Source organism: Odocoileus virginianus, chromosome 27 (genome assembly GCF_023699985.2).
Source record: "Odocoileus virginianus isolate 20LAN1187 ecotype Illinois chromosome 27, Ovbor_1.2, whole genome shotgun sequence".
Lineage (NCBI taxonomy): Eukaryota > Metazoa > Chordata > Mammalia > Artiodactyla > Cervidae > Odocoileus > Odocoileus virginianus.
This window is the reverse complement of record NC_069700.1, coordinates 40,105,913-40,118,514: the sequence shown is the minus strand read 5'-3', so window position 1 is coordinate 40,118,514 and position 12,602 is coordinate 40,105,913. Positions and strand designations below refer to the sequence as shown.

The following is a 12,602-nucleotide window of genomic DNA, read 5'->3' as shown; positions in this document are numbered from 1 at the left end:
TGAAAAGGGAAACCTGTTATACTCTTGGCTGCAATGTAAACTGGTACAGCCAGTATGGATAACAGTATGGAGGTTCCTGAAAAAACTGAAGAGAGCTACCATATGACCCTGCAATCCCACTCCTGGGCATAAAGCTGGAGAAAAACACAATCTGAAAGGAGACACACACCCCTGTCCTTCTCTCATTGCAGCACTGTTTACAATAGCCAAGACATGAAAGCAACTTAAACGTCAATCAACAGAGGAACGGCTACACAAGATGTGGTACATATACACAATGGTGTATTACTCAGCCATTAAAAAGAGTGAAGTAATGCCATTTGCAACAACAAGGATGGACCTACAGAATGTCATCCTGAGTGAAGTCTGTCAGACAGAGAAGGAGAAATGCTGTATGACATCCCTTATGTGTGGAATCTAAAAAGAAGCGATACAAATGAACTTACTTACAAAACAGAAAGAGACTCATAGAGTTAGAAAATGAACTTATGGTTACCAGGGAAAGGAACAGTTAGGGACTTTGGGAAGGGTGTGTACAAACTGCTATTTAAAATGGATAACCAACAGGAACTCTTGTATAGCACATGGAACTCTGCTCAATGTTCTGTGTGCCAGCCAGGAAGGGAGGAGGTCTTGGCGGAAAATGGATACATGTATATGCATGGCTGAGTCCCTCTGCTGTTCACCTGAAACTACCACAACATTGTTAACTGGCTATACACCAATACAAAATGAAAATTTTAAAGTTAAAAAAAAACTCGTGATTGGGAAGATGTGAAGAGGTCAAAATACCAACAGCAACAGGAGTTTGGAAGAAGTTGATTCCAACTCTCACGGATGACTCGAGGGGTTCAAGAACTCAGTAGAGAAGGGAACTGCAGATGTGGTGGAAAGAGCAAGAGAACTAGAATTAGAAGTAGAGTCTGAAGATGTGACTGAACTGCTGCAATCTCATGATAAACCTTTAACGGATGATGAGCAAGGAAAGTGGTTTCTTGAGAAGGAATCTACCCTAGTGAAGATGCTGTGATGACTGTTGAAATGACAAGTAAGGATTTGGAATGTTACATAAAATTAGTTGATAAAACAGCAGCAGGGTTTCAGAGGATCGAGTCCAGTTTTGAAAGAAGTTCTACTGTGGGTAAAACGCTATCACACAGCACTGCAGACTACAAAGAAATCATTCACGAAAGGAATAGTCAGTCAATGCAGCAAACTTGATTGCTGTCTCATTTTAAGAAATTGCCACAGTCATCCAAACCTTCAGCAACCACCACCCAGATCAGCCAACAGCCATCAACATGGAGGCAAGATATCACCCCCGCCAGCTCAAAGATTATGACTTACTAACGGCTAAGGTAACAGTTAGCATTTTATAGCAATAAGACGTCTGTCAATTAAGACATATTTTAAGACATAATGTTCTTGCCCACTTAATAGACTACAGTATAGTGTAAACATGACTTTTATATGCATAGAGAAACCAAACAATTCATGTGACTTGCAGCGGTCTGGAACTGAAACTGCAGTATCAACAGGGTGTGCCTATACATAAGAGGCTCACTGTACTAAATCTCAGTTAATCAAAGAGAGGTATCTCTCCCAGGTTTGGTCAATGGCTTATAAAGAGATTTAGTGTATGGCCAAACCAACCTGCATGTACCCGATCTCATGTCATCTGAGAAGCTGAACCTGGTTAGTGCCTGAATGGGAGATTTATACAAAGATGCACATTTATAAACAGTAAGGAAGAACTGAAGAGTCAGTTATGTAGGAAACACAGTAATTCTGTACCTACAAAGTCCAAGTTCAAAAGCTAACTCTATTATTTTTATACTTTGCAAAAAAAAATAAATAAACTTCTCAGCCTAATTCCTTATATTTAAAGGGAGAAAACTGTAATAATCATTACGCATGGGCTCCCCTGGTGGTTCAGGTGGTAAAGAATTTGCCTGCATTGCAGGAGACCCAGGTTCAATCCCTCGGTCAGGAAAATCCCCTGGAGAAGGGAAATGGCTACCCACTCCAGTATTCTTACCTGGAGAATTCCAGAGACAGAGGAGACTGGCTAGTGACACTCCATTGGGTCACAAAGAATCAGACACAACAGTTCCTGGCATACTGTAGGCAGTGAATAAAAAGGCTCTTTCAATCTGTAGCTAAAGATCTATAAACTATGGGTCCACCAAAAAGAGCTAACACCTATCACAGAGAAATGCAAGGAGAAAAATATTCTAGCACTGTAACTATAATGCAAGGTGACAAAATTTCAATTTTGTTTCTACCTCCTATTCAGGAAGGTCCAAGAAGAGTCCTTTTAAAGCAAAACATATTCTAAGGTGTGTGTAGGGAGTGGGAGAGGTTGCCTCAAATGTTTTTCTTATTGCCATACCTTGAAAGCCCCAAATAAATGTTCCTTGGTTAAGATGCCCTGGTAGGTGACCAAAAAAGTTGGACCAGTTATCGAAGTCGACAAAGACTATGTGAGTCATAGTTCGCAGGTAATCCAAGTCTGGGAGCTCAACAACCTCTTCATCTGAGAAAAAAGAAACATCGACAGGAATTTGAGAAGAATTAGCTAAAAGCTTTTCAACTTGTCAACTTAACATTAATCTTGTATGTTTTTTTTTACTTCTGTCTAACCATGTTGTGAAATCCAAATGACACAGTATATTTATATCAGATAAAAATATTTTGAATATTTCAGAAATAATTGTCCTTTCTACAAATATGTGCCACCGATCCTGGCTTTCTTTAAAAGTCATTTATAAAGGGAATTTTTTAAAAAAATTAGTGTACTGGAAGATCTAGAAGACCAAGCTTTAAGGCTAAATAACTAAAACTCGCACTACTCATCAAAATAAACTTTAGAGGTTGCTTGCTAAGAACTCTCTTGCTACCAGGAGTCTGCTCTTTTCCTAACGTGGACTGACCCGCTGGCACGCCTCTGGCTGTACGCTATGCATGCTGTACATGCCATGCATGTGCTATGCTGGCGCTGTGCAGACACGAGCCCCCCACACACTGCTCCTGGGCGCCTCCCTCCAAGGACACCTCTGCTCTGCTCCCCCAGGGCCTCCCTGCCCTGACCCTCTCCAGCTCTTGTTCCCCTGCCTCTTCCCTCCTGTCACACCTCTCTACTGTGATAGGGTCTTACAGTTTCCCGGGAGCAGTGAAAACCCTGAATGTTTAAAACATTCTTTTAAAAACAGACAGCTTCTACTCCACCTAATAAAGACTGCCTCAGAAAGAGTCTGCCATTCTTTCTCATTTCTAAAACACGTATTTTCTTATCTCTCTTCTTAAAATACTCAGTAATTTAGATTTAGATATGACAAAGACCTCCTGTCAAACACAGACCAACACAAATTCCCCAAAAGGAAAAAACAGAACATTAAACAGTATGGCCACGGTTTCACTGGTAGAAGAAGAGTTGAATGGGGTTGGAGTACGTCATTTAATCATCATAAAACACATGCCTAATGGTGATGCCAAGAGCTACCTGTGCGACAGAGCAAGTCTAAAAATTCAGTAGTTCATAACAATACTTTATTAGCAGAAACTTTTACATATCCTCATTTTTCCACTCTACACTGCATAATTTAGAGTTAATTTTTATTTAAAAGAATACATAATTAAAGTTATACTCAAAAGGAAACAGTCATACTTCTAAACAAAATAAAAACATTGCACTCTTGTAGAGTTCTTCAATCTTATCATAGAAGGAAAGTCTAGAGTAATCCACACCTCAGTATTCTGCCTGGTTTCTTGTTTCCACTTAAAAAACTCAATTTCTAATTGCTATTTTAACTCTAAGTAAAAGCTTTTCTTCCAAAAAGGAGAACGAAAATAAATTCTTAAGTGACCTTTAAGATTTCTCATAGAATAAGGCCAAAAAGAAATCACTGACTTATCTTTTTACTGAATTTTAGTCTAAATGATAGTAACCTGCAGTGTAACTTTCAAATCTGACTTTCAGAAAGACCATCCATTTTCTTTATCTTTCAAAATTTCCAAGTCTTTTGGAAAAGAAAATAAAACGTTATCTAAAATACCTATTAGTGTAACAGGTATCCTTTGTCCCCTCAGGTTAAGATGGTAGTTGCACGAAGCGGCGGGAACACAGATCTCCGTACCCAGGGCAGTACTGATCACCCCCATCTCACCCCACCGCAGGCGGGCTGCCGCCTGGCGCACACCTATCAATCACCAGCACGTGGGACGCACCTGCGCTCTGGCCGCTCAGCTCCATCTCAGCGGCTCTCTCCGGTTCTGCAGTCTGCAGCCCGCCTGCGGTCTGTCTGGCCTTCCTCTCTGCCCGGACGGGTGGTGGGCTCTTGGGCTCGGCCGCAAGGCAGGCCCCGACGGGCCCCCGCAGCGAGCAGTGCTTCCTGTGGAAGTGCTGCTGCGCGCTCTCGGGGTCCTGGAAGGCCTTGGTGCACGTGCCGCACTTGATGAGGCCCCGCGGTGGGGCCTCCAGGTCCGCATGCACCTGGCGCACGTGCGTGTGCAGGTCACCGAGGCTCTGAGTTGTGGCTGAGCAAACGCCACAGCGGAACCACAGGCGGCCCTGGCCCAGCAGGGTCTGCAGACAGCGGCCATGGTCCTCCCGCCTGTTAACTTTGCAGAGGTAGCTCTCGCGGCAGCCGCAGGTCAGCAGATTACCCGTCTCTATTACTGGAAAATCACTCTCCGTTTTAATGGAAGGTTCCGTTTTTTCTGACACAAATACATAGTCTGTGCTGTGGTGCTCCTTATAATGAGTCAAAAACTCATCTTCCATGTTAAAACTCAGATCGCAGAGCCCGCAAAAGTACTTCATCTTTACCTCACTGTCGTGCTCATCTTGGCAATGTCGTTGTAATGTTTCCATCTTGTGAAAAGTCTTTTTGCAATGGGTGCAGCTGTACCTGTGAAACTGGTGACTTGTTAAAGACATGCAGTGTTGCTTTACACATTCTTGGGAGTCAAACATATCTTCACAAATTCGGCATTGCCATTTACCCCTTGGAGGACCGCTTGCTGGGGAGTGATCAACAATAGTAATAGCTGAAGGCTTCTCAGCAGTCAGATCACTCCTCAGTGCTGTAGAGGATGATGGCAAAGTGTCACCTTCCACCTCATCCGTCTCATAAAAATACCTGTGTCCACTGTGAAACTCAGTCACATGGGCCATTATAGCCTCTTTCCTCCTCAACTCCTTTTTGCATGTCCGACACCAGAAAAGAAAGTTATTTAAATGTGCCCCTCCATGAATGCGGCTCATGTGTAAACGGATGACTCCCAAATCTTCACACACCTTCCCACAGACCACACACTTGTAACACATTGTGTTTGCTGAGAAAACATGCTTTTCTACTGCATCTTCACTCGGGAAGCGTTGATGGCATTCACAAAACCAGGTTTTAACAAGTGACCTTTCCTTCTGAAAACAAACCACACCCCCATGGCTTTTAACTCCTAAATTCATCTTCTTTTTTGGAACAGTGCTGCAATCCTGTGAGCTAGATTCTTGAGAGGACATATTTCTTTTCAGTGATGAAAATTTTGACTCATCTTGCAACAGGTGCAAGTCAGAATGAGGTTTGTTCCCTTCACTGCTGTGGCAATAAAGTAAGATTGATTCTTCCATTGAGTTAATGACTCGGACTTTGTGTCCTGAATTCTGCTTGTGATTCCAGGTACTGGTTTCATCCACAAAGACATGGTTGCAATGTGGACAGTAACCTCTCAGTAGGAATTTCTCTGCCACCTGAGCAATGCTCTTCTCAGCTAGAGCTACAGGACCAGCATTTCGACAACGAACTCTAAATTGGATAAAAAGATAAAACTTGTAAGTATTTCTAAATGAAGTTTCTCTGCTTTTTATTGTAGTAATTATTAAGTAAACATGTGTACATAAGCACTAAAGATTGTTTTTCAACAAAGAGACAGATGATATAATAATATCCTATCTACCTGAACATTATCTAGATTTTGTCTGGTATTAATCCATATACCAAAGGATAAAACTAGAATCAAAAATTTTTTTTTTTAATCCAGACAAATTTTAGAAAAGTAGAAACAATGTAAAATGCACTGACAGAAACGGTATGAGACAAGCAGGTAACTAACTTCTCTACGGTAAGTTCAACAGTACAGAGGAACACGACAGTGACATTCTCAACAACCTGGGGCCTGTTCTTTAAGAATGGACTGATTTTACATCAGGAATATGCCATGCTCACGGCTGCTTTTACACTAAAAAGTGTCCAACATCACTGTTCATCAGGGAAATCCAGATTAAAACCACACTGAGACTCTCAAAAGAACAACTAAAATGAAACAAGATTGGCAACAGCAAACCTTGGCAAGGATGTAGAAAAACTGCAACTCTCACACCTGGCTGGTAGAACATGCACCAGTACACACTGGGAAAATGTCGAGTAGAGACTTATAAAATTAAACACACATCTACTCTTTGATCTCGCAATTCCAATCCTAGATATTTATCCAAGAGAAATGAAAACATATGTCTATAAAATACTTTGTATAAAATGTACATAATAGCTTTATTCACAACAGCTAAAAACTGAAAAAAAGGTCCACCAACATGAGAATGAATACGCAAATTGTGCTATATTCATACAATAGACTACTACTCACAAATAAAAAAGAACAATTAACTAAACAACATGGATGAATCTTACAGATACTATGACAAAAACAAAAGAGTGCATACTATATACATGATTCCATCTACATGAAGATCTAGAGGAGATAAATCAATGTAAGGGAGGAAAAATATCGCAACAGACTGCCTGGGGACGAGAGGGCGGGAGATGACCAGGAAGGGAAGGATGGGCTGACAGCTGTATCCAGTCTACAAATCATAAAGGTTAAGGGGGCAGAGGGCTAGAAATGAAAAACACATGAAAAAAAAATCAAAGGTTAAGATCTGTATACTTCAATAAATTGAAATAATATGTCAGAAACAAAGAACTATAAACAATCATTAAGCGTGGTAAGGTGCATACAGATATGTAAGAATGGCAGTGTTGAGCATTATCAAAGTTGGATAAATAGGGTTCACTATACTAGTCTGTTGACGCGCATACAGTGAAATTTTCCATGAAAAAATTAAGAATAAAAATCCTGGAAGAAGGAGGATTTGAACTCATGAACTCAAGAAATACAAGTCAGAACTAGGACTGTTAACATTAGTAATTACACGGAGTCTATACAGAGTAATTATACTCAGCTGCCTGTTTTTTTGAGAATGTATTTTACTTGAAAGTTTGTGAAAACAATTGTTCTAAGTAAACAAATGCAACTATATCACTTACTAGATACAAACTTTTAATGCATTTTAAGGAAATAAGAAGGGGGGAGACCTAAGAGCATCAAATGCAAAGTACAGTCTTTGAATTATGATTCCAACAAACCAAATGTAAAAAACTTCATGAAGTGACCAGGGAAAATTTGATAACTGATTAGATGTTTGATGATATTAAAAAACTAGTTTTTCAGGTATCATGGTATTACAGTTATTTTTCTTAAAAAAAAAAAAAAAAAAAGAGCACTTATGATGCCTAGGTATATCCTGGAGTATTTACAGATAAAATGACAAGATTTGCTTCACGGGGATGACAGTGTCATGTAGTGATAACTACTGAAGCCTAGTGACAGATGCATTAGGGCTTATTATACTCTCATTACTTTTGTATATTCCTTGATAATTTTCATTGTAAAGACAAAAACATCACCCTCGATTATTTGATCAATTTGGCCTGACTGACATGCAATTTTTCACACGTTTGTCATCCTTTCCATGCTAGCTGACTCAAAGCCAACATTCTGTCTTAACCTCCTCTTCCCACAGGCACAACCCTCAACAACCCACACAAAACTCAGAACTGTCAGCTTGTTTTACATCTACAGCAGTGTCAATGAATCCACTTTTCCCACACCTCTCCTCTTATTATGGTAAATTTGGGTAATGTCCAGGCAAATTTCCACTCTCATTTTAAAGGAGAGAAACACAGAATAGAAAACCAATTGCTGAATCCCCTGCTGGTGAAGAGCTGTTTGGGCAGGACAGTACAAACCTGAAATGGGCAGTAAGCTCCATGTGGGAACGCAGGGTCTGGTGGCAGGCCACACACTTAACTTGAAATGGAACATCTTTGCACAGAGAGATCAAAAGTTTCTTTGCAAAAGATGGAAATGATATTGGCTGTGCCACTGTCTTGTCATCTGAAAGACAAAATGAACTATAATTTGCAAAGATTTGAGTGGAGTGACCCGGCCTTCCTCCCCTCTGCTTTACTCAACATCTGATTAGTAAATGAAAGAAGATAGTTATTTATGTGATAAAAATCTAAGAAAAGTCATTTTCTAGCTTCAATTAAGTGTAATGGATGCTGAACTCATGCTCAAACTAAAATCTGAGTTTAAATGCAGGGAAACACCCAACTTCCCATTGTGCCTAAATGTTTTCTTGCCAAATTTGTCTTCATTCCTCAAAGTAAACCTTACTCTTAAGATACAGATAAATACTAAGAATCTTTTTGAAAAATAAAACTGAGATAAACAATCTTTCACTTTCATGGTTCCCAAAATTAATATGAAAATAAGTTATCTCAAGAATTATCTGAGATGTACAGTAAATCAGCAAAGGTTAAAGGAGTTTAATAATTTTCATCAGAAGAGAATATGAACATACCACCCAGTTTAAAACTCTGATGGAAATGATTCTTTCCAGACATATGCTTCAAACACTCATCCTTGCTGCTAAAAAGGAGGAAGCAATTTGGACACGCAAAACACTGAATAATCTGAGGAAGAAGGTTGTTTTTATGTCCATCATCTGCATCTTCCTAAAATATAAGGCAAAGCTATATTACAGACAACGAAAATCAATATTCAGTTTCTTAAGTCAACTTTCAAAATAACCTATTTATTATACATTTGGAATATTTTGTATCAGTTGTTAACATGAAAACTTTTCTTCTCTGAGGGTGAACTGTGGAATTGTTTTATCATAAATAAGGTCCCATATATGAAATTTTTTATTTTTTCCTTAAAAACAAATTGTTACCATCTTTTTGTGACAATAAAGATAAAAGTATGTCTGTTTTCTAGACATTTTATAAATACATATGCAATATTATATAAATGCATAAATGTTTTCACATCATATATGTTTTCTTGTTTTGCTTTTTTGCCCTCTCTGCAATATAACCTATGTTTACAAATATGTATTCTTCCATAAATTTCTCCATGTTTGTCATTTATAAAAAATATACAAAAATAAATATACAAGGGGAACTGTCATTGTTTTATCAAATATTGTCATCTTACAGATTCTTCTGCCTCTCAGTTTTCTTTCCATAATATCTAACAGAAATCCCTAAAAATCAACTGGTGTCACTCTAATTTTCTCTTTGTAATGGTTACAAACTACTTCATGGTGCAGATCTACTAAGATTTAGTCAACTATTCATTTTCAGGCTTTTTTTTTTTTTTTTTTGCCACTACAATGATTTTGTAAATATATTTATAAAAATATATTGTTGACTACATATCCTTATTATATACTGCTTTCTCCTCATTATCAGGAGTGGCCCTATTGGGTTAAACGTTTTTTGATATTTAAAAGATACTGTGTAATTGCTTTTCAAAAAGATTTTACCAATTCAGGTGCCCTAGCACCAAATGAGTCTGGCACAGGCTATTATGGACCTTATTTTCATGTCTGCAGTCTTACAGACATGTGCTATGTTAACTTGCCTTTCCCGTCTACTTGTGCTATGAGCTTTCACTCATATAATTCTGTGCGTTGCTTACTCCATTCCAGCCTCAGGTTTTGCTTATTTTTTCCCCTCTGGTCAACCTGTATCCATTCTTTGTTATCAAAACTAACTCTGTCTCATCCTCCAACTTTAAAATATTTTTCATCAAACACCTATCTATTAATTTTGTATACGGTCACCTTAAAATTCTGAAAGTCAAATGGGCATGCCTTTGTAGTGTCCAGGTTTCCAAACCTGGTTAAGAGCTTCCTCTATTTATTTTTATTTCCATCATTCTAGGAGGTGGGTCATAGACGATCTAGCTGTAATTTATGTCAAAGAGTATTCTGCCTACGTTATTTCTTCTAAACGTTTTATAGATTCTGGCCTTACATTTAGATCTTTAAACCATTTTGAGTTTACTTTTGTGTATGGTGTGAGAAAGTGTTCTAATTTCATTCTTTTACAGGTGGCTGGCCAGCTCTCCCAGCACGACTTGTCCTTTCTCCATTGTATATTTTTGCCTCCTTTGTCAAAGATAAGGTACCCATAGGTGCAAGGATTTATTTCCAGGCTTTCTATCTTGTTCCACTGGTCTATATTTGTTTTTGTGCCAGTACCATACTGTCTTGATGACTGTAGCTCTGTAGTATAGTTTGAAGTCAGAAAGGTTGGTTCCTCCAGCTCCATTCTTCTTTTTCAAGATTGCTTTGGCTATTCATCAAAAATTTACAAATAGTAAATGCTGGAGAAGGTGTGGAAAAAAGGGAACCCTCTTACACTGTTGGTGGGAATGCAAATTGATAAGGCCACTGTGGAGAACAGCATGGAGATTCCTTAAAAGAAAAAACTAGGAATAAAACTGCCATCAGTTTAGTTTAGTCGCTCGGTCGTGTCTGACTCTTTGCAACCCCATGACCCACAGCCCGCCAGGCTTCCCTGTCCATCACCAACTCCCAGACCTTACTCAAACTCATGTCCATTGAGTCGGTGATGCCATCTAACCATCTCATCCTCTGTCATCCCCTTCTCTTCCTGCCTTCAATCTTTCCAGCATCAGGATCTTTTCCAATGAGTCAGTTCTTTGCATCAGGTGGCCAAAGTATTGGAATTTCAGCTTCAGCATCAGTCCTTCCAATGAATATTCAGAACTGATTTCCTTCAGGATTGACTGGTTGGACCTCCTTGCAGTCCCAGGGGGCTCTCAAGAGTCTTCTCCAACACCACAGTTCAAAAGCATCAATTCTTCAGCACTCAGCTTTCTTTATGGTCCAACTCTCACATTCACACATGACTACTGGAAAAACCATAGCTTTAACTAGATGGACCTTTGTCAGCCAAGTAATGTCTCTGCTTTTTAATATGCTGTCTAGGTTGTCATAGCTTTTCTTCAAAGGAGCAAGCGTCTTTTAATTTCATGGCTGCAGTCACCATCTGCAGTGATTTTGGAGCCCCAAAAAGCAAAGTCTGTCACTGTTGCCATTGCTGCCCCGTCTATTTGCCATGAAGTGATGGGACCAGATGCCATGATCTTAGTTTTCTTAATGTTCAGTTTTAAGACAAATTTTCACTCTCTTCTTCCACTTTCATCAAAAGGCTCTTTAGCTCTTCTTCACTTTCCACCATAAAGGTGGTGTCATCTGCATATCTGAGGTTACTGATATTTCTCCTGGCAATCTTGATCCCAGCTTGTGCTTCATCCAGCCTGGCATTTCACAAGATGCACTCTGCATATAAGTTAAATAAGCAGGGTGACAATACACAGCCTTGACGTACTCCTTTCCCAATTTGGGACCAGTCTGTTGTTCCATGTCCAGTTCTAATTGTTGCTTCTTGACCTGCATACAGATTTCTCAGGAGGCAAGTCAGGTGGTCTGGTATTTCCATCTCTTGAAGAATTTTCCAGTGTGTTGAGATCCACACAGTCAAAGGCTTTGGCATAGTCAATAAAATGTAAGTAGATGTTTTTTCTCTTGAACTCTCTTGCTTTTTCGATGATCCAACAAATGTTGGCAATTTGATCTCTGGTTCCTCTGCCTTTTCTAAAAACCAGCTTGAACATCTGGAAGTTCACGGTTCACATACTGTTGAAGCCTGGCTTGGAGAATTTTAAACATTACTTTGCTAGCATGTGAGATGAGGGCAACTGTGGAGTGGTTTGAACATTCTTTGGCATTGCCTTTCTTTGGGATTGGAATGAAAACTGACCTCTTCTAGTCCTTTGGCTGGAAACTATCATATGACCCAATAATCCCATTATGAGGCATATATCTCAAGGAAACAGTAATTGAAAAAGACACATACACCCCAATGTTCACTGCAGCACTATTTACAACAGCTGGGCAATGGATGAAACCTAGACGTCCACTGGCAGATGAATGGACAAGGAATACTACTCAGCTATAAAAAGGAACACATGTGAGTTAGTTCTAATAAGGTAGATGAACCTAGAGCCTATATTACACAGCATGAAGTAAGTCAGAAAGAGAAAAACAAGTCTATATTAACACGTTTATATGGACTCTAGAAAGATGGTACTGATGTTTCTATGTGCAGGGCAGCAAGGGAGATGCAGACGTAAAGAACAGAGTTTTGGACGCAGAGGGGGAAGGAGAGGGTGGGATGATTTGAGAACCTAGCATTGAAACATACATATGACTATATGTAAAACAGATAGCTAGTGGGATCTGCTGCTGAGAACCTAGAGAGGCAGGGGTGGGATGGGGTGGGAGGTGGGAGGGGGAGGTCCAAGAGGGAGGGAACATATGTATACCTATGGCTGATTCATGCTGATATATGGCAGAAACCATCACAATATTGTAAAGCAAT

At 39.4% G+C, this 12,602-nt stretch overlaps 1 protein-coding gene across 7 annotated transcripts in view; it reads right to left on the bottom strand.

The window, feature by feature from the left end:
- ZNF451 (zinc finger protein 451) overlaps nucleotides 1–12,602 on the bottom strand; it is a 96,818-nt gene that overhangs the window by 39,613 nt on the left and 44,603 nt on the right. For all 7 annotated transcript variants that reach the window (XM_020913501.2, XM_020913489.2, XM_020913485.2 and 4 more), the window contains exons 8-11: nucleotides 8,705–8,858; nucleotides 8,088–8,235; nucleotides 4,228–5,807; nucleotides 2,393–2,536 (exon numbers count right to left, since the gene is read on the bottom strand). In XM_020913501.2, the coding sequence (XP_020769160.2) occupies nucleotides 2,393–2,536; nucleotides 4,228–5,807; nucleotides 8,088–8,235; nucleotides 8,705–8,858 (2,026 nt within the window). The remainder of the gene's footprint in view (nucleotides 1–2,392; nucleotides 2,537–4,227; nucleotides 5,808–8,087; nucleotides 8,236–8,704; nucleotides 8,859–12,602) is intronic.